The 26,620-nt window shown below is 38.5% G+C and overlaps 2 protein-coding genes across 2 annotated transcripts in view; both read right to left on the bottom strand.

The window, feature by feature from the left end:
* The window catches only part of LOC136767388 (T cell receptor alpha chain MC.7.G5), a 143,012-nt gene that overhangs the window by 72,326 nt on the left and 44,066 nt on the right, over window positions 1-26,620 (bottom strand). The gene's annotated exons all lie outside the window — the stretch shown is intronic.
* Window positions 7,686-12,569, bottom strand: trdc (T-cell receptor delta constant). Its single transcript, XM_066721651.1, has 5 exons — window positions 12,484-12,569; window positions 9,753-10,010; window positions 9,347-9,415; window positions 8,771-8,880; window positions 7,686-8,167 (listed from the first exon to the last, which is right to left on the bottom strand). The coding sequence occupies exons 1-4, from the start codon at window positions 12,500-12,502 to the stop codon at window positions 8,771-8,773; spliced, it is 456 nt and encodes a 151-aa protein (XP_066577748.1). The 5' UTR covers window positions 12,503-12,569; the 3' UTR covers window positions 7,686-8,167.

The raw sequence follows: 26,620 nt of genomic DNA, 5'->3' as shown, positions 1-26,620 counted from the left end.
ACTTGCGGTCACCTACAAAAAGTCATTTGTGCCACTTCATTAAGTAATATCAATCAAAAGTCATAGTTTGAAATTGGTGAAGTATTTGGCTACCATCAAACGTCATACATTTGTGACTGAAGTGGCACAAATTACTTTTTGTAGGTGACCGCAAGTGACGCATGGTCGTGAAACCGCTGTACACGTTGAACCCAAACATGGCAGGTGTCTCAGATGTCGTCTCAATTATTCGGCCCTCAAACCTTCCTATGTGGCCGGTTCTGACCACCCTGGCTCAAAATGTTTGTGAATAGCATTGCTAGTTAACGAGCGGACCGAGGCAACATGAGAAGAAATGTGAGTCGTGGAAACACTGCAATGGCCACATCTCCGCCTCGATATATCTGACAGTTCGGCTGCGATGCAGATACATATGGAACTTAATGATGACAGATTTTGCAGTATCATTAGTCATGATTTAAGAACAATAAGGAATTGATATTTGCCTCGGGGATGCATCCATGAATGTAAATACATGATCGTATCTTCGGCAGTGCGGGTCTTTGTCTCAGTGGGTTTGACATGAATGTCTCCTGTGCAACAGTGAATGGTTTGAAGCTGGACAGCTCTCTCAGTGCCACGTGTGAAATGAGCTAAGGAAAGATAAAAAGCTAAACACGGAAGCAAAGGTGAAAAGTCGGGACTTCCCAAAGTCTTTTATCTATACAGCATTAATAAAGCAGTAACTCTTACATTTTTCCCTCAATAATATACTGGGATATTTACAGTAAGTATGTAAAATGTACAGTATGACAATTTACAGCAACTCCTATAGTAATGACAGTAATAATGACAGTAACATACTGGTATCTCTGTTGCCAATAAGTTACTGTACATTTTACATCACTTTTTTTTACATTGTAACAATTCCAAGTAAACCATAGGCGTCTACAAATAAAATAATCGTCATAATTATCCTATTATTATGAATGCTAATGGCCACATATTTTTTTACTTTTAATTATTAATGTTTCACGTTTACCAGATTAATAAGCTATGTTAAGGAAATGCTTTGAGATAAGATTGTATAAGAGTTTTTGCTGTTATCAGAATTGATTATTATTATTTTTTACTGCCTTTTCATCAATTCACGATAGATTTCGGGACTTGTTTTAACAGGTCTAACATTTAAACCTTACTTATGTTTCATAAGACATGAAAAACCCAGTAGAAACTGTATTTGCATACATACAGGTTTGAAACAAAATACTACTATAGCTGCAGGCCTACTTCTGTTTACATATTCGCAAATACATTTGAATGTATTTATTTATCATAGCGCAGTACTGGGATTACACGGTGGGTGGCAAAATCGAGTTATTTTTTAACAATACGGCAAATAAAGAAATTTAAATTAAACATTTTATAAGCTGAATGTAAAAACATGAACACAAAATATACAGCGACGTATAAGAGGCAAAACTGAAACAGATTGGTAACATAAACAGAAATGTATACAAAAACTACCAGTCAAAACGAAGTGATATACTAAACTGGTGTTAGATTTTAAAAGCTTTAATGCAAGTTTCTGGTATAGCTTTGATGATACAGCTTTTCTTTGTTTTATTTCAGTATGATTTATTTTTTTAAATGACAATTTTCGTCATACATATATCAGGTTGCATGTACATACATAGTTTTAATTTGGGCATTCTTAATTTGTAATTGAACTTGAGTTTTAACACAAATAAATAAATACATAAAATAAAAGGTCCAAACTAAATGTGGATACTCATTTGACATTCTTCTTCTTCTCTTATCCAGGGCAACGTACAAAATAAGAACATTACAAAAGTGCAATAACACAGTAATAAGTTCAAAATTACACAAGTGCATAGGAACATATACAGTTAATACAAATTACAAGTCCTACATCCTAGATTGTAATAGCCAATAAGTGTAGAGAAGGTGTGAAGTCATAATTAAGAGCTAAGGGGAAGGGGGCATAGGGAACATCAAAATAAACAATACTAGCAATGCAAAAGCAAGCAGTATGTGCAATTTTACAGGAGAGCTGAGCTACACAGGGGAATAAAGAACTAAATTGCAGGTACAGTCTGAAAAGATGTGTCTTGAATAATGTCCGGAAGGTGCTCAGGTCATTCCACCACTTAGGGCCCAGGGATGAAAAGGATCAGGCTCTGGAGGAAATGGACTGGAGAAAAGGCAGAGTTAATCTTCTGGTGTAGGAAGACTGGAGAGGTCTGGAGGGAATATATGGAGAGATGAGGGTCTAAGGTAGAGGTGCAGTGTGGTTGAGACAGCAGTAGGTGAGGGTCAATGTCTTGACTGTGAGCCAATATTGGGAGCCAGTGGAGGGAGCAGAACAGTGGGGTAGCATGTGTGAATCGGGGCAGAGAGAATACCACATGAGCCGCAGAGTTCTGGATGAGCTGGAGCGGGTGGGTAGCAGTCCAGGCAGGAGCGGACCAGTGACTTGTTGAGCAGCTGAGTCGAGTAGGCAGAGATTAAGTTATATTTTGTGAATGTTGCTCAGGAAGTATCTGTGATGATGTATAGGAGAGTGCAGGAAGAAGAGGAAGAGAGTGTTGCAGATTCCAAGGGAATTGAGATGGAGAATTCAGCAGAAGGTGAGAAGGAGGGGGGGAAAAGAGCACATGAGATTTGGAGATGCTGAGTTTGAGGTGGTGTGAGTGCATCCAGGCGAAAATAGCTGGCAAACAGGAAGAGATGTGAGAGGGGAAGAGGGGGTCAGAAGAGTGGAAAAGACAGGAAGATCTGGGCATCATCTGCATAGATATGGTAGGATAAACCATGGGATGCGATGAGGGGGCCCAGGGAGCGTATGAACAGAGAGAACAGGAGGGGGCCTAGGATGAAGCCTTCAGGTACACCTTTGAGGAGAGGTTGAGGTGTGGACAAGAACCTCGCCATGTCATTTGGTAGGTTCAGTCGTTGAGGTAGGGGGAGTACCAGACGAGAGCAGTTCCAGAGATTCCAAGGTCAGCGAGGCAGGAATGGAGGATGGAGTGATTGACAGTGTCAAACGCTGCAGAGAGATCAAGAAGGATTAGTACTGAGGAGAGGGAGGCTGCCTTAGCACAGCCGAGAGAGTCAGTGACTGGTAGGAGAGCAGTCTCAGTGGAGTGAGCTGTGTGGAAACTGGATTGCAGAGGATGAAGGAGTGAGTAATGGGACAGTAGTAGTAGTAGAAACTGCTGTACTAATCCAAATAAATGACTTGGGAAGAATAAGTCTGCCATGCATTAAATTGTGCTTAATAAAATAGCAATCAAAACATTCAATACAAATATAATTACAATATTGTATAATTCATTTATTTACCATATATATCCACACAGTGGCATAGCGAGGAATTCACAGAGAGGGGGGCCAAACTGAGGGCAAATCAGCATGAACAGTTGACTGTGGTGTGTGGGGGGGCCTCCTCCAGTAAAATTTGAAAATTGGAGACCTGAAATGTGTGAGTCATTTCGAGGTATAAAAACTAAGCTCAAAATCAGATTTTGATTCAAACATCTCTTTGTTCTGTAATTGATTTGGGAGAGGATACACAATTCTTGATTTGTGGACCAGCTAGAAATATGTGTTTTCATTGGAAATGAGCTGTTTCTGATGCTGGATTTTCTAGGTGAATGCAAATCTATTGTTGAGATACCTGAATGCATGAATAGCATCTCCATAATTTAGGTATTTATGTATTTAGGTATTTATTTATGTACAGGTATGCTAGCACACAAAGTCTTTCTTCCATTGCCACTGTTTCCACACACTGTTTCCTCCCTTACTGGCACTGGGGACACGGGCGGCACCATCAAGCCCCTCCCCTTTTCTTATAGGCACCAGGCTTCCTCATGGCCCTTCCAATGCAGAAGAGGCAAATCAGGACCTGTTGGGTCTGCTCATCCTCCTGGGCTCTCTGTGGTATGGTGTCAGTGGGCTGGTTGGCAAACATCCTACTGCCCACCAGCAATTCTGAATTCAGGCGCTTCTGCTCATCCAGGTGCAGACTGGTTTCTGCCATGCTTGCGGCACAGTAGATCTTCCAATGCAGCTTTGTCCATGTATTATTATTATTTATTATTTACAGTGCAGTGATAAATGAAAACAAAACAAAAACCAAACCCTAGCTCCTGGTTGAGCCTAACTAAACCATGAAAACAAGTCCCTCTCTAAAGGCTAATAAGTCAGACACAAGACATACAGCAAGTAATCCAAAGAGTAGTCGAAGTCCATAAGCAAGAGTTCATTACCAGGTCAGGTTCTCTTCTTTGTTTGTTCTCTCGTCCAGTTACCAGTTTCCAGCTTCCAGCTTCCAGTTTCCAGTTTCCTACCTGCCGGTGAGAAATGAGCTTTATGAGTTTTATTCCACAAAAACAGTTTTTAGTTATGTTTTAGCTATGTAATGTTTTAACCAATTTTCTTTTTTGTGATATAATTCTGTGGTCTCCAGTTCACATTCTAACACACACACACATATATATATATATATATATATATATATATTTTTTTTTATCATTAATATGTGTTCTCTCAAATCACATTTTTTTTTGTGTGTGTTTGCAGATTTGTATTATTGAGATTAGCGTAGTATCATACATATCATTCTATAACAGCTGGGATGTTGGTCCTTTTCCACTGCCGCCAAATGGAAGTGGAAAAGGTCCAATCTCCCAGCTGCCCTCGAAGTCTACCGATCTCTACTATCCACATTCTCCTCCTCACTCACCTCAGCCAAGAAGTCTTACTTCCAATCACTCTTCGAATCCACTGTCAACAAGCCCCGCAAACTCTTCTCCACCTTCTCCTCCCTCCTTGCCCCCCCTCCCCCTCCTCCTCCCCCATCTCTCACTGCTGATGATTTTTCTCCTTCTTCTCCTCCAAGATTGCAGACATCCGCAGGCTCTTCAACAGTCCCCCCTCCTCTCCCATCACACCCAAACCTCCCACTGATCAAGCTTCCTTTTCTTCATTCTCAACTCTCTCAGATGCTGAAGTTTCTGCTCTCCTCCTACATCACAAACCTACAATGTGTGCCCTGGACCCTCTCCCTTCTCGCCTCCTCCAAGCGACCGCTCCTGATCTTCTCCCCTTCATCTCCTCCCTCCTCAACTCCTCCCTCCTCTCTGGCTGTTTCTCCTCTGCATTAAAACAAGCTGCTGTCATCCCACTCCTCAAGAAACGAACCCTCGACGCCACCTCTCCTCAGAACTACCACCCTGTCTCCCTACTTCCCTTCCTCTCAAAGACTCTCGAGCGGGCGGTCCTCTGTCAGCTCTCTGACTCCTGAGCAACATACGCCGAATCCGTCCCTTCCTCACCGACTACTCGACTCAGCTACTCGTCCAGTCACTGGTCCTCTCCCACCTGGACTACTGCAACTCACTCCTGGCCAGCCTGCCTGCATCCACTACCCGCCGCTCCAGCTCATCCAGAACTCTGCGGCTCGTCTGGTATTCTCTCTGCCCCGATTCGCATACGCTACTCCACTGCTCCGCTCCCTCCACTGGCTCCCGATACCGGCACGCATTCAGTTCAAGACACTGACCCTCACCTACTGCTGTCAGAAGACTAACTCTGCCTCCTCTCCACTCTCCTTCCTCCAGAGCCGCTCCTTCTCATCCCTGGCCCCTAGATGGTGGAACGACCTGCCCACCGAAGTCAAAAGAGAAGAGTCCTTGACCTCCTTCTGGCACTTACACATCTTTTCAGACAGTTCTTGTAATGTTAGTCCTTTTAATCCCTGTTAGATAGCACTTCACAGTTTTATTATGCTTCTTGTGTTTTTGTTTTCCTCCTTGCTCCCTTTCCTGTAGCCCTTGTCTGTGACCCTACATCTTGACAGCACTTAGCTTTCACCGTCCAGGATGTAGGACCTCACTTACTGTACTTCCCTGTGTAAAGTTGAAGTTGTAAAATGTATTATATTTTGAATTGCTATGTTTTATATCAATTTAATTTGAAATGTTTGATGCCTTTACTTAACTGTATTTTTGCACTTTGTTTTGCATGTTGTAAGTGTAATAATAATAATAATAATAACACAATAGTAGACAAAGTCAGAAATCAAGTGGTATACTTTTCATTTATTCAAATTGAACAGTTGGAAGTGTGTTTTAAAATGTTGTGTGTAAATATATATATATATATATATATATATATATATATATATATATATATATAAGTATACAATATATATATTAAAAACTAATTTTAAAATAAAAACAATGGATAATGGAAATAAATATATATTTAAAAAGATGGGAAGACAGTATACATCCAGCGCTGGTCCTGCACTGTCTGGACCCTTGAAGCACTGGAGCAGCAAGATGTACTTATGAACTGTGAGTCACAGTGAAGACCTTCAGTTTTTAAAACAAAAGTATTGTTGGAAATATGTGTTTTTTACCTGTATGAACTTTAAATTGTGATTCATTGTTGATGGTATCTATTTATTTAGTTAATTATTTCTTTCTTTCTTTATTAATGTATGTGTTTTAATAAAAGTAGTAGTAGTAGTAGTAGTAGTAGTAGTAGTAGTAGTAGTAGTAGTAATAAAGTAATTTTGCAATTGCCCATTTCCAAAGCAACTTACGTAGTTTTACAAACACCATTTATGTTGCTTAGATTATTTCATGTATTTATTTTTTATTTTTTGTAACTTACATAAATTAATAGTATTTTCTATTGAAACCTAACCAAAGACAAATAGGGGTGTGAGGGGCAGATGGGTTAATAGAGTTGTGGTGCAACAACATGTAACTGCTGAAACCACTCGAGCAACGAATCGCTTCCTGTTCTCGGAAACCAAGCTGTATTTTAGATTTATATCACTATTTTTCTTCTCATCTTTGGGGTTGTTTAGCTGAATTGTGTGGGTGTATTTTCTTTAAGACTTTGAAGAAAATTAAAAAGAAAATTAAAGTGCAGTGATCAGTACCTTTGAAAAGTATATACCATGAAATGTAAAGACAATTCAATGAATTCAAGCTGATTTTTCTGAAAACTGTTTAAGGATGGCATTCAGCTTTCAATATTCTATTTTTTTTAGTATAATTCATATGTAAATACCCTACCCTTCAGCAGTAAGCTATACATATGTAAGGGCTTTAGTTTTTATCATAACTGTAATTACATTTTTTATGTGAATGTTTAGTCTTTTCAAGTCAGCTTCTCTTTCTTTATGATTTTCAGATATTAATTCCCCTTGCCTTCCATATTAGATTAATTGCTTTGTACCTCAAGGGTTTAATAGTACCATCACTTAGAACATTGTATCACTTGAAAATAATAATAATTATTATAATAAAATCTTAAATAAATAATAATGTCTCCACGTTAATAAATATTTTGCTTTCTGTGTAAAAATAAATATATAAAATGCTGTGAAATGCAATTAATTGATTTTAATTTTTCCACAATATATCCACATATTTCAAAATATATTTAAAATAATATCTCTAATCAAGGTATACCAAACTGCAAAAAATATGATTTTGATGTTTTAGTTTTTTGTTCACCATATTGTATTTACTACATTGAAATACAAACATATACAGTTAACAGGGTTATAAAGAAGAATTAGTAAGAAGGGTTTAATTCTATTGTGAAATTAATTCCTTGCTGTATACATTTAATTAACAAGAAAACAAACAAAACATCAATACATATACAAAGCAGAACAACTTTATTTTTGCTATTTTATTAAAGAGCCAAAAATGCAGGTACACTTACACAGACATCTAAAACAAAATGATAATGAAAATGAACATGGAAGTTAATACAATGCCCAAAACAAAACAAAAAAACACTATGCACTACAATCATTCTTCAGTCCAATCCTATCTTCACTGTACATACACGGTATATTCTGGAATCTAAACAGTAACATACAATTGGAAAGAAAAAGAAAAGAAGGAAAACTAGTAAAACCTCTACATGTTTGATTTTATAATTATGCTTTAGCCTTGGAATGCATAACTATTAAATTATATTTAAAATCTGCCAAAGCTCTTGAATGAAAATGGAAAAAAAAAAAAAAAAAGGAAACAGTGCATTCCATCTTTCAGCTGCAATTGCATGCAGTGCCAAACATCAAATCTGCCTCTAACTTCTGCTGGCGTTGTCCTTTCTTGATCCAATGCATCTGTCAATAATAATAACAATAATAATAATAATAATAATATACAGAATTTATTTTTTTAATACACCATATATTGGATCTATGTCAGAATGTTTATAATGATTTTGACATTTGACCATGCAAGGTCAAATTAACAATGCAATGCTTGGTGATGGATTGCTTTAGGTAGAAAAATAATCCTTAGAAAGAAAATACTCTTTTATTTCAAAAAAGTATATATATATATATATATATATATATATATATATATATATATATATATATATATTCACATACAGTAACACAATATTTCTCTTTTAGAAGAGTCTGTCCATTCTCCTCTTAGTGGTTTATTCAATGGTAGATAATAATTGCATGTTGTCTTTAATGGCAAGGAATGCTGTATTTAACCCTTAGGAACCCACTGTTTCATTTGTCACAGAGAGAGTTCCAATACACTATAGGATAGTATTTTTTGTCTAACCTGTTAAAAGTTTGTGACATATTTGTTACACTGAATTCATTATTAAGGGATAAACAGAACTGTTGAATGCTATTGAACTGAATTTACCTACAGAGAGAGAGAGAGAGAGAGAGAGAGAGAGAGAGAGAGAGAGAGAAACTTACCTAGAAAACCATGGCTCTGACCGTCATCAATACATTGAATGTCACTGTTTTTGCAAACACCATTCTCAGCCCATTAACAGTCAAGGTCACAAAATTTATTTTTGGATAATCTGCAATATAATACACAATAATCATATTATTTGAATTATCACTTCAATTACTGGATGTCAGTTATGGATTTGAACATCAGATTTTGGAGGAGCACTGTTGTTGTTTTTTTTGTACTTTGTGCACATTGCATACAAGTTAGCAGGCAAGCGAGCTTTACTGTGGAAAAAATGCCCACCCCCTCTTCTAGGGTGTTTTCCAAGTCAGTCACTTCACAGACACTCTATGTCTATTAAGTATCATTAACTGTACTTGAGTTTCTAAATCTATTATCCATCCATGCACCCATCAATTTTCAAAATATTTAATCCATTACATGATCATAGTGAGCCAGAGCTGAACCTGGCAGGCACAGGGCACAAGACAGGGTACACCCTGATGGGAACACCAGTCCATTGGCGTTCAACAAATGTATAATTAATTAATTAATATATAATATGAAATAAATTAAATAAAAACACAAAATACCTGTTTTATCTCTTGTTTTAGGACTGGTTCCATTGCATGAACTTACTTCTTCAGGAGGAGTGACCGTAGCTTTTAAAAAATAAAAATAACAAATTAATTCATACAACTAAGCCAAACTATTTAAAACACATATATTTATTTGATTATTAAAATGTAGCACTTCAATTAAATTCATAGCTTGTGCTTTTCCCTATAAGGAAAAACATTCCTTAAAAATATATTAGATTTACTGAACATTATATACATTATGATAATAATTTATGAAATGACAAAGCAACACAACAAAATAAACAAGTAATAATTGTGTAAATGTGAACTTAAAAATGTGCAATGTATAATAAATTAAGTGATTCACTTGAATGGCATTATTTAAAATAAATTGATTAAGTATACATATACACCTTACCTGGTTGTTTATTTGTGTTTTCTCTTTTTGTTTTTACTTCTTGCAGCTCGCAATTTTCTATTTCATTTTCAGAAATACCTACAAAGTAAAAAACCTTCTGCTTCATGGATAACGGAGCATTCTTTACAGGCTTTGTGTCTGTTGGACTCAATACCATATTTCCGGATCTTGGAAAGAATTCTGAAGCCAGACATGCCTCAGGTTTTGTAACATTATATGGGACCATTAAAGATAAAGATGGTTTTTTGTCCTTTGTTTCTGCAAAAGAAAATATAAAAAATAAAAGATACTTAAAAAGTATCCATTGGGATTTGGTTCAATATTTATAATGTTTAGTTTGCACTTCATATACAATTTAAACTTTCCAGAATAAACCATAAACATGAAGAACTAGTCAAATCCAATTATTTTTGTAAATGTAAATATATTTTTTGTCCCACCATGGAAACTTAATTATTTTACAAGTATTTTCAGTGGTTCAGTTACCTAGCGGTTCCCCCTACTCTGTATTGTGATGGTCTTGTCAAACTAAATGTCAGTATATGATACCTGTGGATTTAGCTTGGAAATACTCTATTTTGCCTAGGACAAATCAAAACCTTTACCTAATTATGAAGTTGTACACAATCACATTTTAATGTACTGTCAGAAGTCAGTTTCTACTAGGCCTATGAATAAAAATGTGATAGGATAGGCTACAAATGTATGATTTGGAATTTGTAGGCAGTTTAAAGTTTGGATTTGGTCTAGGCCATATTTAATTAATTTTAATCTTCATGATATTCCAGTAAAACAGGTAAACTTTGGAATGCAGGAAACGTATTTATAAAGAAATCTAGAGCAATATGAATAAGTCACCTGAGTTTAGCAGTATGTACCTTAGAAGCCCAAATCAATTATTTGTATCAGTCTTTCGAAAGGTGTTCTAGATAACTTCAAACTTACAATATACAAAAATGTCATATTAACACAGAAACGTATTGCTAAATTAGCTGTACATATATAACATATACAGCTATGAAATTAGATAAGTTACAACCGTATCGATTTTACAAATATTACTAGGATATTCATCATGAGCCCAAGAAAATAATATTTAAGATTATCTGTTTTACTTTTTATTTTAAAACATGTTGAAGTATGGCTTACAGCACAAGGTACATTGTGAACCTAACATCTTTAGGAATTGAGGGTGCTCCAAGAATAATGAAGACTGATTGTCATATCAGATACATAACACTAAAAGCAGAATTAATATACATGGTGATACACATGGTTATTGCCATTATCTAAATTAATTACTATGCAAATTAAATTGTTAAGGGCTTGTGGATGAAAAATATAAGATCATTCTTATATACAACAATATGAAATGAAAGGTAGGACACTGGCTCAGTTTTTATGCAACTCATTGAATAAACAACCGTTTTCTGGATAGCTCTTTACTATTTCGTTTCTTTGCACATTTCTTTGCGCAACTTATGCTGGAGGAGGTTACTTAATTATTTACTTTGTTTCTTTGTTTCTTTATACTTTTGTGACTTTTTTTTTTAATCTCCATATCACACCCATCATCCAAACAATCAGGATTAAAGTTTAAATCACTTGAGATTACAAACCATTTTTAAATAGCAGCTCGCTCATTGCAGCCGTACAACTTTATTTAGTTGAAATAATGTACGACCCTTTAACGACTGCTGGATAATTTACACATCACTAATGAATCAACAATGTTTGATACACTGGCTTTCTACACAATTAATAATTTAAGAGAGCTAATAATTTAAATAGAATATTGTACATTCAGACTACAATGTAGGCATGAACTAAATATATGTGGTGCAATATTTAGTACAAAACACAGTGTACTCACAAAGTACTTACCAGGCAGTATATGTAATTGAGTCCCTCTCCCAAATAACATACGCTGGCTGGGATCAAAGCTATACACTCTGTTTAATCTTACAACAAGTACGAGTAAACGCATATACTAATCTAATGTAGCCAGTACCAGCTAGAATTAACCATACCAAAGTCAGTGTTTAACACTAATGGTTGTGTAATAGACACGAAGAAGAAGAAGAAGAAGAAGAAGAAGAAGAAGAAGAAGAAGAAGAAGAAGAAGAATTAATACATTCTTACTTGGATTTACGTGTAATGCAGTCCCTTTTCCAAATAGCAATGGTGTCGTATAATCATATCACAATATGCTGGCACTTTACAAAAACCATTACGGCATACTCTAATCGTATATTAAGATTATGATTATTATTATGATTATGATTAGTAGTATAAGTATTAGCATTATTATTAGCATTAGTATTGGTATTTTTGGTAAACCATTTTTAAGATTAGTAGTAGTAGCGGTAGAATACATAATAATAAAAGAACACCTTACTAGGATTGATGTATAATGCTGTCCCTTTTCCAAATATCAATGGTCTAGTTTTGTCAGCAGAAGTATCACCACAGGTTGGCAGTTAACAACAACGACTATGTGTTCATGGCACATTTACGATATTGCACAGCTTTATTAACTTTACTGTTTTACTGTCATAAATTTAGAACTGATTATTTTGCAATCCATACAAATACTACTACTACTATTACTACGACTACTATTATTATTATTATTATTATTATTATTATTATTATTATTATTATTAATAATAATAATAATAATAATAACAAGAAGAAGAAGAAGAAGAAGAAGAAGAAGATTCGTTCTTACTTGGATTTACGTATAGCATGGTGCCTTTTCCAAATATCAAGGGATCCGTTCTATCAACATCACAACATACTGAGCCTGAACAAAAACGATTACGCCTATATATCCACATTGTAACATTATTATTATTATTATTATTATTATTATTATTATTATTATTATTATTATTATTATAAAGAAGAGAAGACATTCTTACTTGGATTTACTTGTAATACGGTACCGTTTCCAAATATCAATGGCTCCTGATATCACAACATATTCGCCCTGAACAAAAACGACGTATATCGCTTTATTAATAGTGATAATAGTATTACTATTATTATTATTACTATTATTGAAAATTTGTGGTCAATATCAAAATGTGAATTGTTGATTTCACAATGAAAGAGAAGAAGAAAAAGAAGAAGAAGAAGAAGAAGAAGAAGAAGAAGAAGAAGAAGAAGAAGAAGAAGAAGAAGAAGAAGAAGAAGAAGAATTGCTTACTTGGGTTTACGTATAGCGTGGTCCCCTTTCCAAATATCAGAGGCAGCGTTTCATAGTTCACAACATGTTGGCCATTAACAAAAACAATTACATGCTCATAGGCCTACTCGGCATTTGTACCTTATGGATACCTTAGGTTTCAACGATGGAACTATAATAATAATAATAATAATAATAATAATAATAATAATAATAATAATAATAATAATAATAATAATAAGATGAAGAAGAAGAAGAAGAAGAAGAAGAAGAAGAAGAAGAAGAAGAAGAAATCTTACTTGGATTTACGTGTAATGCGGTCCCTTTTCCAAATATCAATGGTGCTTCTAATCACAATATATTAGTCCTGAACAAAAACTATTACTAGTAGTTGTATTAGCAGCAGCAGCAGTAGTAGTAGTAGTAGTAGTAGTAGTAGTAGTAGTAATAAGAGGAATGTCATACCTGGATTTACAGATAATGCTGTCCCTTCTCCAAATATTAACGGAAGTGTTCTAACGTTAGTATCACATCATTTTGACAGTATACAAAAATTTTAATATGAGGAATTCAGAATGTAAACTACTTTACAGATATTACTTGTCAATCACAATATATATGTAAAACAAATCATACACATTACAGAGAATGATGAAAGAAGATTAAAATATCTTACTTGGATTTACGTACAATATGGTCCCTTTTCCAAATATCAATGGTCTCTCAGCATATCACAGCAGGTTGGCACTGAACACAAATATTATCGGCTATAGCCTCGTTTTGTTTTGTTTTGTTAACTTATTTCATATTAAAAATTATTATGAAACGTTACCTCATTCATACCAAACTGGTAACAAGGCATTTTAATTAAATGAAATATTTTTAAATGAAACGGCATTTTTCTGATTTTATGAAAGTAGTGTTCTAAAATAGGAACTAATCACCCTACAACGGCATTGAACACAACACAACGCAGGTTTGTTTCTGTCGAACAAAAGGCATCATATTTTGTTGGTATGCTTTAGGTTGAGATAATAAATCTGAAATATTTTACGGTAATTAAGTATAGGAATCTCCATGCAATATTAATTGCTAGTAACTCTACACTTTCAAGATTGGACAGAACACATGCATCAACTAACTAAGCTTCAAAACAGCACATAACTGCAAAACTCTTACTCGGTTCCACGGACAGCTGGGTTCCTTTTCCAAATGTTAGTGTCGTTGTGCTATCCCTATAACCCACAGCACATCTGAACTTGAAAAATTGCCACTATAATCTGTCCACTACGATATATGTATATGTACACCAAATACTTTTGTTTTCAGCACAAGGTTTGACAGTTATCTGACACAAAAATCTCAGGAAATGTTTTCTTCATGAACTACAGTACTTCAGAATTAGATTTAAATTCTAGTATATTTTTTGGTTAAACTGTATATCATACATTGGCAAATGTGTTCAGTCCTTTTTGCTTTCTTATATGTATGCATTTATATGTTGGTTCTACAAAATAGATAAGGATATAACAGAAAATGTATACTTACTGGGTTGGACATTTAGCTTGGTTCCAGTTCCAAAAATCAGTTTGTCAACATTCACTTTGTTTAATCTTACTTCAAAAAGAAACCTTGAAAATACTGCAGTTTACAAACATTTGGAAAAAAAAATCTAAATATTTTATTCACAAATGAAAATGTATACATTTACTATTCTAGGGGGAAAACTGAAACCAAGAGAATGGGTAGAAATTGAATAAGTAATTTGCTTCAAACATTTACCCCTTCGACACTGCATTTTGAATCTTACAATGAAGACATGAAAAGGACAACACATTCTGTAAAAAATAGTAATGCTTTCTTGATTATGTTTTGGTTACTTACCAAAAAGCTTTTGGCATCTCTGCTGTAACATATATACATATATTTAGCAGACACATATTCACTTGATGGTTTTTGTACAGCGCCTTAATGAACTTCTATCACTGTGGTATCCCAGTCCACACAGTGAAAAACACCCGTACAAAAACCTGTATCAAGAGTGAAAGTGAGAGAGTAGATGAAAAGTCACAGTGGAGCAAAGCATGCAGGGATAAGGTACAAAGGCTTAATTTATGTTTGATTTTATTTGTTTTATTTGATATTATTTAATAATAACCCTGTGCATGCTGGGTTAGACACATTATGCATGGGCTCTGAAGAGTCTCGAAAATAAAAGGATACTTTTACATCAATCCTAGTTAGGTGTTCTTGTTCAATTATTTATTCTACTGCTACTACTACTAATTGTACAAATGGTTTACTTAAATACTAAGACTATAATAATAATAATAATAATAATAATAATAATAATAATAATAATAATAATTATTATTATTATTATTATTATTATTATATATGATTATTATTAAAGAATGAGTATGGCAATGTAATGGTTTTTGTTAAGTGCCAACATATTGTGATATGATTACAGAACACCATTTCTATTTGGAAAAGGGACCGCATTAAATCCAAGCAAGAATGTCTTCTTTTTCTTTTTCTTCTTCTTCTTCTACATGTAGATTACATTAGAGTTTAACACTGTCTTTGAAATGGTTAACTAATATTTTTTCCAAGCTAAAAATAATAACTTCTCTCTGAAACTCAAATATTGCTGCATGTATAAGTCTCAAAAACAGACAAATAGAACCTAGGATTGATACTGGAAATTCACCATTCCTCACAACATGGACTTTGCAAACAACACCCAGGAGCAGCCCAGCACATAAGCCAGTATAGCCAGGGCCAGTCTGCTGTCAGAGAATGTGGCAGATTTGGTCTGCAGACACCACCTCTGCCACCGTCCATGCTCCAGCCCTGAACTATTCCAGTAATCGCTGACCCACCTGTTTACCACCCTGCAACTCTCAATTTAGCACATTCACACAGATCCCTGGGTGCTCAAAACATAAATGTTGCCTGTTCCTTGCAGTTTCATGCCCAAACAGTACTTATTCTTATTACAGTCCAATTGGACCGATGACACAGCCTACAAGTCTGCACAAATTCCAGTGCCTGAGCACCTGGTGGTGTATTTTACTTCTGGATCTGGATTTGTCCTGGACACTTTTTCAAGGTGCTCTATGGAGTGTAAGGCACTCCAGCATGCTAACCCTTGAGCTGGCCTTACTTGACATTTATGAAGCTGCAAGCTGGGCTTTGCTGCACACATTGATTCAGTTGGATATGACAGGCCCGGCACCCTCAATAGGGCATCCATTGTTGGCTTCAGCTGAGCCCCAGTAGCCTTTGGCCACACACTACTGGCCTCTGTTGTTCTGTTTCATGGTTAGCAGTGTTCATTGGCTTCTTCTCCTGTTATACATTTGTACCTGTCTGCCAGCCTCTATTGGTACTCCATGCATTTTGGTGGGCGGTGTGTCTGGCCATTGATGTCCACCCTGGTTTGTGTGTTTGGTGCTTCGCTGTGTTGATCCTGGGTGTGCTTGCCCCCCCAATGTTCCATACATCCCAGGTGCAGGTCCTTCACTCCTCCTCCCACTGAAGATCCCTTCCAAGACACAAATGCAGACTCTGCACCAACACTGGCTTCCAAAATGTGTTGGAGCAGACGGAGAAGATGTTGGAGCTCATGCATCTCTGAGCTTGCCCCTCCCCCCCAACAACCGATGGCCCTCTCCGCGGTGGTGCAGGAGGTGGTGCTGCCTGTCTTAGCAACTATCACTTCCACAGGAGAGAGTAAGGAGGTCCCTATTCTCTGGTTGGAGGATGCATTTTCGGTGCAGGCATCCAATATGAAGGGCCTAGACAGAGAGGAAGACGATAAGACATTTCTATCTCTGGGCAGTCATGGAAAATGACCCCCTCCCACTCCAGCAGTGACTTCCAGGTGTTTATGCGGTGCACCACCTGAGTGTCCCCTGGCACTAGAACATGTTACCTCCTTCATCCCTGTTTGAGGTACTCCAGTATCTCCAGCATGGGCACCGGGCCTTGCCCATATGTTGTTGGATTTCCTGTAGGCAAGGAACTGTTTTGGTACATACAGGGGGCACAGGAGACTGGTCTGATGATTGTTTCCATAGTGTCCCTCCTGCAGGTGTTGGCTGAGCCTCAGGACTTTACCGGCCCTAATCTGCAGTATTAGGTCACTGAGGGCAAAGGCTGAGGGAGCTAGACACATAAACACTAAGTCTGCTGGCCTTATACAGTGTGAGCCTTACTAGGTCATTCCCTCAAACCCAGGACATCCGGGTTCTTCAGGACCTTGGTGGTGCTGCTTAATTCCTGATGGATTCTCTGCAGCATTGGACTTGGTGCTAGCCTCCCTGGTTGCTGTTCAACAATAACTCGGGCTGGATAAGGCCAGGTGTGTGCCTGATGTTGATATGGCTAGTTTTTTGCATGCAAATATCTCACCTGGCTTCATGTCATGTCCAGCAGTTGTAGCCATGCTACCTATGTGCACAGGAGCAATCCAGGCAGAGGGCACAGATTTACCTACTCTTGACCCTACCAGTACCTCTACAAGGTCTTGTGGTGAGACAGCTGCTGCGTGTGTCATGGGTGGCAGTTAACAATAAACCCAAACTAGTCCCACTATGCCACCCAAGTTTATTAACACGAGATGGGGACTTGCTACCACCCAGTATTTCCCATGCAGGTTCATCGAGATCTCAGTACATACACCACAGGCTTCAGGAAGGCAATGAAAAAAATGTTTATTCTACACAATTAAATATCCACAGTACAATCACTAACAGATGTTGCAACTAGCAGGGTGCGAATTCTGCTGCTCCCATATGGCTTAATTCTATAGCTAAAATACAGTTAAAATTACCTTTAATTATCTGGGCAATTAATACCAATACAAAACCTAAAAACTACAAAAATAAACTATACTAAAACCATATCCTAAAATCCTAAAACTAAGCCATAAAATCCATACAAAAACAGCAGCAAAGAACATGTTACAACAATTCTAAAAAGAGTAAATAAGTAGTCCCAATACACAATCTAATAAGAATAATGAACATCCCAACCTGTCCTGGAAAAGGCTCCCATCCTGGGCTGGAGGTGCAGGTTCCTCCCAGCGGCACTCCTCCCTGATCGGACCCCCTCATCGATGCAGCCAGCCATCAGAAAGAAAGAAGGAGAGAGAGAAAGAATGGACAGGCTCAGAGAAAGGACACGCTCACACTCAGGTAAGTGCTGTACACACAAACACACACACACTCTGAAGATGGACTGGAATATGTTCCTTTCTCACCCTTTACTGTGCTTCTCTTTCCCCCTGCTGCCTGGTCTGCAATCTGGAGTCTGCTACCAGGGAACCTCACTTTCCATCCCTGTAAGGTAAGTTCAGTGATGAACTCGAATCCACAAGCCCATAGCCAGCCTAGTGGAAGGGGGGATTCCTTTTGTCAAAAAGTGGACATTTTTGCAGTTATTCCCCTAATTTTGTCATTAATTATGATGTACAAATACTTCATTTTGGTAACTTTTTATGCACTAATTTGTGCTGGACTAGCTTGTCTGCTGGTATCTTAACAAGTGATGCACCGAAAATATTTACTATAATGCTGTCAAATTGCTTGCCAAGGTAATGTACCACCTTTTTCAGTCCAAACGCACACACACACACACACACACACACACACACACACACACACACACACACACACACACACATGAATGGAGTGCTGACACAGAGGAACACACATATTCATGGTAAAAACCTTCTAAATAGGTCACTGTAGCTATCTAGTTCCACTGGACGGATAATGGACAGAATTTACTGTGTTCTTCCTTGATCCATGCTACACCCCTCCACTGAGTTTTGTGAAAATAGGTCTTAGTATTTGCATAATCCTAACAGACACAGACACACACGAGTGAAAACATTAGCTACCTTCTGCTCCTGTGGGGTTGACGACTGTTAGCTAGCACATAGCTAGCATTAGCTATCTCAACTGTTAGGTTTGGTAGTAAATATAACAACCTTACCCTGTTTGGCAACCTTTTTGAATATATGTTCACTAATGACGCTGCTGCCTGCTTTCTCTTCCATCTCTCCTGCTCTTTTCGCCGCATACGCACTATCCAGCTGGATGTTGTTGGCCTCACAGGTTTTGCTATGAGTGCATAACGTAATTTGCCGAGCATGTAATACTCCTGTAAAGGATGATATTAATGAATAAAAAAACGGACTTCTGGACCTTTGGCAGTGAGGGGGGGTTGTTCGAATTACCCGAACCCCCGAACTCCAATGTTAATTCAACCATTCTTTGATATTTCAGATCCAGTTTGTTTTTCCTAGCAGCACCAGGAGAACAGAGCCCAGCAGCAAAAAGTTTGTTAACCCAGCCGTCCTCCACAAAGGACCCTCTTGCACACACAGAAACTTAGCTTTAGCCAAACGTGCTGCCTTCCCTGTGGTCCTGCAGTCCTGCGGTCCTGTGGTCCTGCTGCTGCTGCTGCTGCTGCTGCTGATGATGATGATGATGATAATAGTGAATAGTAAATAATGAAGAGAAATCAATCAAAATAACTAAAAATAAGAGATAATATAAGTGCAATATTGAAAAATAAAAAGACACACAGAACCCAGGCAACCTCTGTGACAAATGTTCCTCAGCTCTGCATCACTGCCTGCAACAGGCTATTCCTCTGCCTCCTGTGTCCACCACCCAGGGGCATCCAAAAGGACAATGGCAGTTTGCACGTTCACATGGCCAATTACAGGCTCTACTATCTCCTCTGCCACCCCTACCCCTAAGCCCTGTGTAGCGTTATGTTGGGTGTATTTTGATAAGAGCATTTGGGCTCTGAGCTGAAGCACTGATCTAAAGAAGACCTCTCCCCCCCCAAAGTTATCAGATTTCCTTAGCTCATCAGCTTGGAACTGGTTTGCATCAAAGTGACAGTTTTGGGGAGGATGGCACCGAGAGAGGCCAAATAGGTTGGAATCCTGGTATGAGATGTCTGGAGAAAGGGGCCTGTAGGTGATAAAAACTCTTTGAAGTGGACGAGAGCCGAAATCCCGACATAGAGCTACGAACCCGGGCCAACCGGCATTTCCAAAAGATGGCATGGATTGACATCAGTCATAAATCAAGCCCCCCTCCAATAGGACACTGGGGGCTGAAACCGAAATCCAATCTCAAGAACTCAAGAACCAATCATCTATTGATCTGACAGACTATAAGGAACAGCGCACAGGCTCTCTCTCTCTCTCTCTCTCTCTCTCTCTCTCTCTCTCTCTCTCTCTCTCTCTCTCTCTCTCTCTCTCTCTCTCTCTCTCTCTCTCTCTCTCACCTGAACCAGAAACTCGCTGCCACAGCTCAACCTGTAGCTCTGTTGCCAGAACCGGAACCAGAAACCAACTAAGTCTTTGCCGGCAACAGAAGAGTTAAACTGGGAGAAGGAGATTGAGCCATACGAAGAATTCTTTTAAAGGACTTTATTAAATAAAGAACTTTACAGACTGCGCTGCCCGCCTGTGCCCACCTGATCAGTGGAGTTTTACAGCTGGACAATTGACTAAGTCGACTGAATACGAAAGTGTCAGTCATTTAAATAGCTATTTGAGTCTTAAGAAACTTGACCCTTGGAACAAACAGGGCCCTGCTTTCCTCAAAGACTTTGTCTTCAAGTAACTACGGTGGAACCCTGCTTACAAACAAGATTTTGTGCACAACCTTGGAGCCTTCAAACCAGTGGAAAATCTGTTTGGAAAAGACTCTACTTTCGCGAAACCCCAACTTCCAGGTGCATCGACTGAGTGGAAGTTCTTGGACAAAGCCGAACTAGACTGCCTTTGTTCCAAACCACACGGACCTTGTGCCGTGTGCCGTTATCTGAGCCCGAAGACAGAGAGGCCTCTCTGCGACGAAGTTCAGATAAGTTTAACAGTTTGGAGTTCATGATTCATGACATTTGAGAAATCAATTAGAAATGTTAATCTGTGATTCATAACTCTAGAATGTGTAATATCATTTAGTTTTCTTAAATATACACTCACCTAAAGGATTATTAGGAACACCATAGTAATACTGTGTTTGACCCCCTTTCGCCTTCAGAACTGCCTTAATTCTACGTGGCATTGATTCAACAAGGTGCTGAAAGCATTCTTTAGAAATGTTGGCCCATATTGATAGGATAGCATCTTGCAGTTGATGGAGATTTGTGGGATGCACATCCAGGGCACGAAGCTCCCGTTCCACCACATCCCAAAGATGCTCTATTGGGTTGAGATCTGGTGGCTGTGGGGGCCAGTTTAGTACAGTGAACTCATTGTCATGTTCAAGAAACCAATTTGAAATGATTCGACCTTTGTGACATGGTGCATTATCCTGCTGGAAGTAGCCATCAGAGGATGGGTACATGGTGGTCATAAAGGGATGGACATGGTCAGAAACAATGCTCAGGTAGGCTGTGGCATTTAAACGATGCCCAATTGGCACTAAGGGGCCTAAAGTGTGCCAAGAAAACATCCCCCACACCATTACACCACCACCACCAGCCTGCACAGTGGTAACAAGGCATGATGGATCCATGTTCTCATTCTGTTTACGCCAAATTCTGACTCTACCATCTGAATGTCTCAACAGAAATCGAGACTCATCAGACCAGGCAACATTTTTCCAGTCTTCAACTGTCCAATTTTGGTGAGCTTGTGCAAATTGTAGCCTCTTTTTCCTATTTGTAGTGGAGATGAGTGGTACCCGGTGGGGTCTTCTGCTGTTGTAGCCCATCCGCCTCAAGGTTGTACGTGTTGTGGCTTCACAAATGCTTTGCTGCATACCTCGGTTGTAACGAGTGGTTATTTCAGTCAAAGTTCCTCTTCTATCAGCTTGAATCAGTCGGCCCATTCTCCTCTGACCTCTAGCATCAACAAGACATTTTTGCCCACAGGACTGCCGCATACTGGATGTTTTTCCCTTTTCACACCATTCTTTGTAAACCCTAGAAATGGTTGTGCGTGAAAATCCCAGTAACTGAGCAGATTGTGAAATACTCAGACCGGCTCGTCTGGCACCAACAACCATGCCACGCTCAAAATTGCTTAAATCACCTTTCTTTCCCATTCAGACATTCAGTTTGGAGTTCAGGAGATTGTCTTGACCAGGACCACACCCCTAAATGCATTGAAGCAACTGCCATGTGATTGGTTGGTTAGATAATTGCATTAATGAGAAATTGAACAGGTGTTCCTAATAATCCTTTAGGTGAGTGTAAATGTGTGTTGCATTAAACTGTTTTGTTGATAATTTTAGAAATAAAATCTGTCAACGCCGAGAAATATCTTCTCATTCCTGTTTAACTGTTTAGTCTGAAATTGACACAAGTTAATAGACATTAGATTATTGGTGGCACTGCCTATCCTTAATCATTGAATAATAATCAGTTAAAGGAAATTGTGGTAACAAGTAATGATAGGATCTTTCTCGGCACCTAAACGTAAATGAGACTGATATATATATAACGAGAAGTTACCTGACATAAATACTAACCTGCATAGTTGTTTAATGTCTGACTAACGATACTAATGAGAGACTCACCTTCGTCTTACTAACCGGTATTGTAGTCAATGTGTTTATAACCTTTTTTGTTTAACGATTTGTGTGTTATCATATGCGATCCCATGGTCTTTGATTTGGTCACGGAAGTGATTTGTCTTTGATTTGTTGATCTAGAGTTGAATTTTAATTAGTTTTTCCCTTTTGTATAATTAGTGTAGTGCTACATTTAGTCTTTGTTTTTGAATAAATTTGACAATTTATATCTTTGGAATTGGTGTCTGTGTCCAATTATTACAGAAATGGAGTTCTACAAGATTCCAGGATTCGTGATAAGGTGATACTATAAATTCACTTCTTAAATTGAAATTTATAAGTGTACCTTACGCTACACCTGAAAACTTCCAGCAGCTTCTGAACCAGCCATTCTCCACAAAACAACTCTCCGACTGGCAAAGCAGCACCTCAGACACCTGGGTCCTCCAATTGTGCCTTGTCTTCTATGCTGAGACTCTGAAAGTAAATGTTCTAAAGAAAACAAATAGATGAATGTTCTTATACAGGGCCTCAATAAGCTTTTATCACTGTGGTACTCCAGTCTACACAATGAAAAACAACCTAACAAAAACCCCATTACTATAAAACCATATCAAAGAGATTAATAAAGATCTCACAGCAAAGAGAAGAAGGGGGTGGGGGGTAGAGGTGTGTGTAATGAAATGTGATATCATTCAGCTTGTGACAACAGTAACAACAATAATAATAGTATACTGTGCCTCATTTTAACTGCATTTCTGTAGACTGTATTTATCTTAATTAGATTGCTTGGGATCATGACTGATGTCTCAGTGTTTTGTGAATTCAAATTAGCTTTCGAGATGTTGTGTTTTTTAATGGATTTGTCCTCTACAGCCTCTACACTCATTCCTATTAAATATTTTTGTCCCCTATGCGAAGACAGCAGTTATACATTTGCACAATTATTTTGAATGAACACAGTACATTAATGGATGAACAAATATGCAATTGAATTGTTATATATTGCAAAATCAGGTTTTAGTCAACACAAATGCTTGTTTTAATCTCAAAAGATACAGATTATAAGCATATAGCTTGGATGCTTGAGTGCACTGGAATTGTGGTTGGCAAAAAGACAGGATGAACAAAGGACAGCAACTCAGACATTTGGAGCGCAGATTTCTGCAGATTTGCAGAATCTTACCACTCCCATTGGTGGAGCCACACAGATCCGTGCAGAACTGCAGAAATGTATACTACACGCACATAACAATACATCTAAAAATGTAGATTCAATGAGGTCAATGTAAAACAAAAAAAATATCAGACTTACCAATGTTATTTTAGTGGAGCTTTTTCCTGCTTTCCTTTATTATTATTATTATTATTATTATTATTATTATTATTATTATTATTATTATTATTATTTATTTTTTATGTTTTTCTTGGCAGGCGCCCTTATTCAGGGCAACTTACAACATAAGTGTAAAACAAAGTGCAAAAATACAGTTAAGTAAAGGCATCAAACATTACAAATTCAATTTACATAAAATATAAAATATAATACATTTTACAATTTACACAGGCAAGTACAGTAAGTGAGGTCCTATAACCTGGACAGTAAAGCTAAGTGCTGTCAAGATGTAGGGTCACAGTCCAGGGCTACGGGAAAGGGAGCAAGGAGGAAAACAATAAAAAAACGCAAGAAGCATAATAAAACTCTGTGAAGTGCTATCTAACGGGGGTTAAAAAGGACTAATATTAAAAGTACTGTCTGAAAAGATACGTCTTGAGTAAGCGCCGGAAGGAGATCAAGGACTGTTTTGACTTCGGTGGGCAGGTCGTTACACCACTTAGGGTCCAGGGATGAGAATTAGTGGCTCTGGAGGAAGAAGAGTGGAGAGGAGGTAGAGTTAGTCTTGTGGCACTGGAGGAGCGCAGTGGTCTGGAGGGGATGTATGGAGAGACGAGTGTCTAAAGGTAGCTTGGTGCAGTGTGGTCGAGACAGCGGTAGGTGAGGGTCAATGTTTTGAACTGAATGCGTGCCGGTATCGGGAGCCAGTGGAGGGAGCGGAGCAGTGGAGTAGCGTGTGCGAATCGTGGCAGAGAGAATACCAGACGAGCCGCAGAGTTCTGGATGAGCTGGAGCGGCGGGTAGTGGATGCAGGCAGGCCGGCCAGGAGGGAGTTGCAGTAGTCCAGGCGGGAGAGGACCAGTGACTGGACAAATAGCTGAGTCGAGTAGTCAGTGAGGAAGGGACAGATCCGGTGTATGTTTCTCAGGAAGAATCTGCAGGTGCGTGTCAGCATGGTGATGTGCTGGGTGTAGGAGAGCCCAGGATCAAGGGATTTTTAGGTCAGCAGAAGGTGAGGAAGAGTAGGGGAAATAGAGGAGATCTGATTTGGAGAGGTTGAGCTTGAGGTGGTGCGAGTGCATCCAGGTGGAGATAGCAGACAAACAGGAAGAGATACGAGAGGGGATGAGAGGGTCAGAAGAGGGAAAAGACAGGAAGATCTGGGCATCATCAGCATAGAAGTGGTAGGGGAAACCATGGGTTGCGATGAGGGTGCCCAGGGAGTATGTGTAGAGAGAGAACAGGAGCCTTGGGTAATGCCTGTGAGTAGAGGTTGGGGGGTGGATGAGGAACCTCACCATGTTACTTGGTAGGTCTGGTCGCTGAGGTAGGAGGAGAACCAGGTCAGAGCAGTCCTAGAGATTCCAAGGTCAGCGAGGCAGGAGAGGAGGATTGAGTGATCAATGGTGTCAAATGTTGCAGAGAGGTCAAGGAGGATGAGGACTGAGGAGAGGGAAGCCGCCCAAGCACAGCTGAGGGAGTCAGTGACAGCCAGGAGAGCCGTCTCAGTGGAGTGAGCTGTGCGGAAGCCGGATTGCAGAGGATCAAGGAGTGAGTGTTGGGAGCTAACTTTGAAGCTAACTCACTGAATGATAAGGGTGAAGTCCCTCTGACTCACCAGATCATATTCCATAGACATCAGAGTGGATAAGCCTCAGTTCACCCATTGAGGTCCTAAATTTATTTTTATTTTTTTCAGGACCAACATGGAAAAATACCTCTCACCACTTGCATTTGTGACAGGTAATGTCAAATATATTCTGAAAGCAATAGCCACATTAGGGAAAACTGTATGGCATTCCTTATCATTAAGTAACATACACATATTCTGTGGTGACTGGGCATTGCAAAAATGGAAGGAGTTTGTTTATAATAATTCTAACCTGTGAAAGGCTCTCTGCACTGTCATGCTGCTTAGTCCTGCCCTCAAGCAGAGGTAAATTAGCCAATTAGTGAATCAAGGTTTTGAAAACCAACTCTGCTAGGACAGAACTGCTTTGGGGGCAGAATTTATCTGACACATCCAATTGGTTACTTGCCTTTAGGAGGCGGGACATACATGATGCAATATTAGTTTTGACAGGTTTGTAATCTTGGAGATGACGCCCACCCCCCTCCCCCCTCCCCCTCTCCCCCTACATCATGCAGTCCTGTGTGGTTGTGCACACTTGCTGAATGAGCAAGCTGGCCCTGCCTACTCTCATGTTTACAGCATGGATGTGACCTTTTTGAAGACCCACGCAAGGTCAATCTTAGAAAAGATAGCATCGCGAGAAATGTTCAACTAGGTGTTGATATCATAATTTCTTCTTGCAATGGCATGATACTTATGGGTATATATGCAGGACAAGAGCTCAGAAACATGCAATTATTATTATTATTATTTTATTATTATTAATTTCTTAGCAGACATCCTCATCCAGGGTGATTTACACAATATAAGAGCAATACAAAGTGCAATAATACAGTACAACTCAACTGTACTCTAATTGACTGTTGACTAAACAACCAACATTGTAATTAACATTTGTACTTCCCTCGCTGAGGCCCCCTGGTGGCAAGAGGCCCTAGGCTGCAGCATATGTAGCCTATGTGGTTACCATGGGCCAGAGTGTAGGTAGCACAGACATCCTGTATATCAGTGGTCTCAAACTCAATTCCCTGTCAAGCTGTGTGTATGCTGGTTTTCAATCCAACCAAGTCCTCAATGACTTCATTTGTCCACATTTGTTTTTCAATTTAACATATTAAAAAAATATATTGTGAGGTATTTTACAGTTTATGG

Source organism: Amia ocellicauda, chromosome 14, assembly GCF_036373705.1.
Source record: "Amia ocellicauda isolate fAmiCal2 chromosome 14, fAmiCal2.hap1, whole genome shotgun sequence".
Classification (NCBI taxonomy): domain Eukaryota; kingdom Metazoa; phylum Chordata; class Actinopteri; order Amiiformes; family Amiidae; genus Amia; species Amia ocellicauda.
Note: the sequence above shows the minus strand (reverse complement) of the source record. Positions and strands in the feature narration are given on the sequence as shown.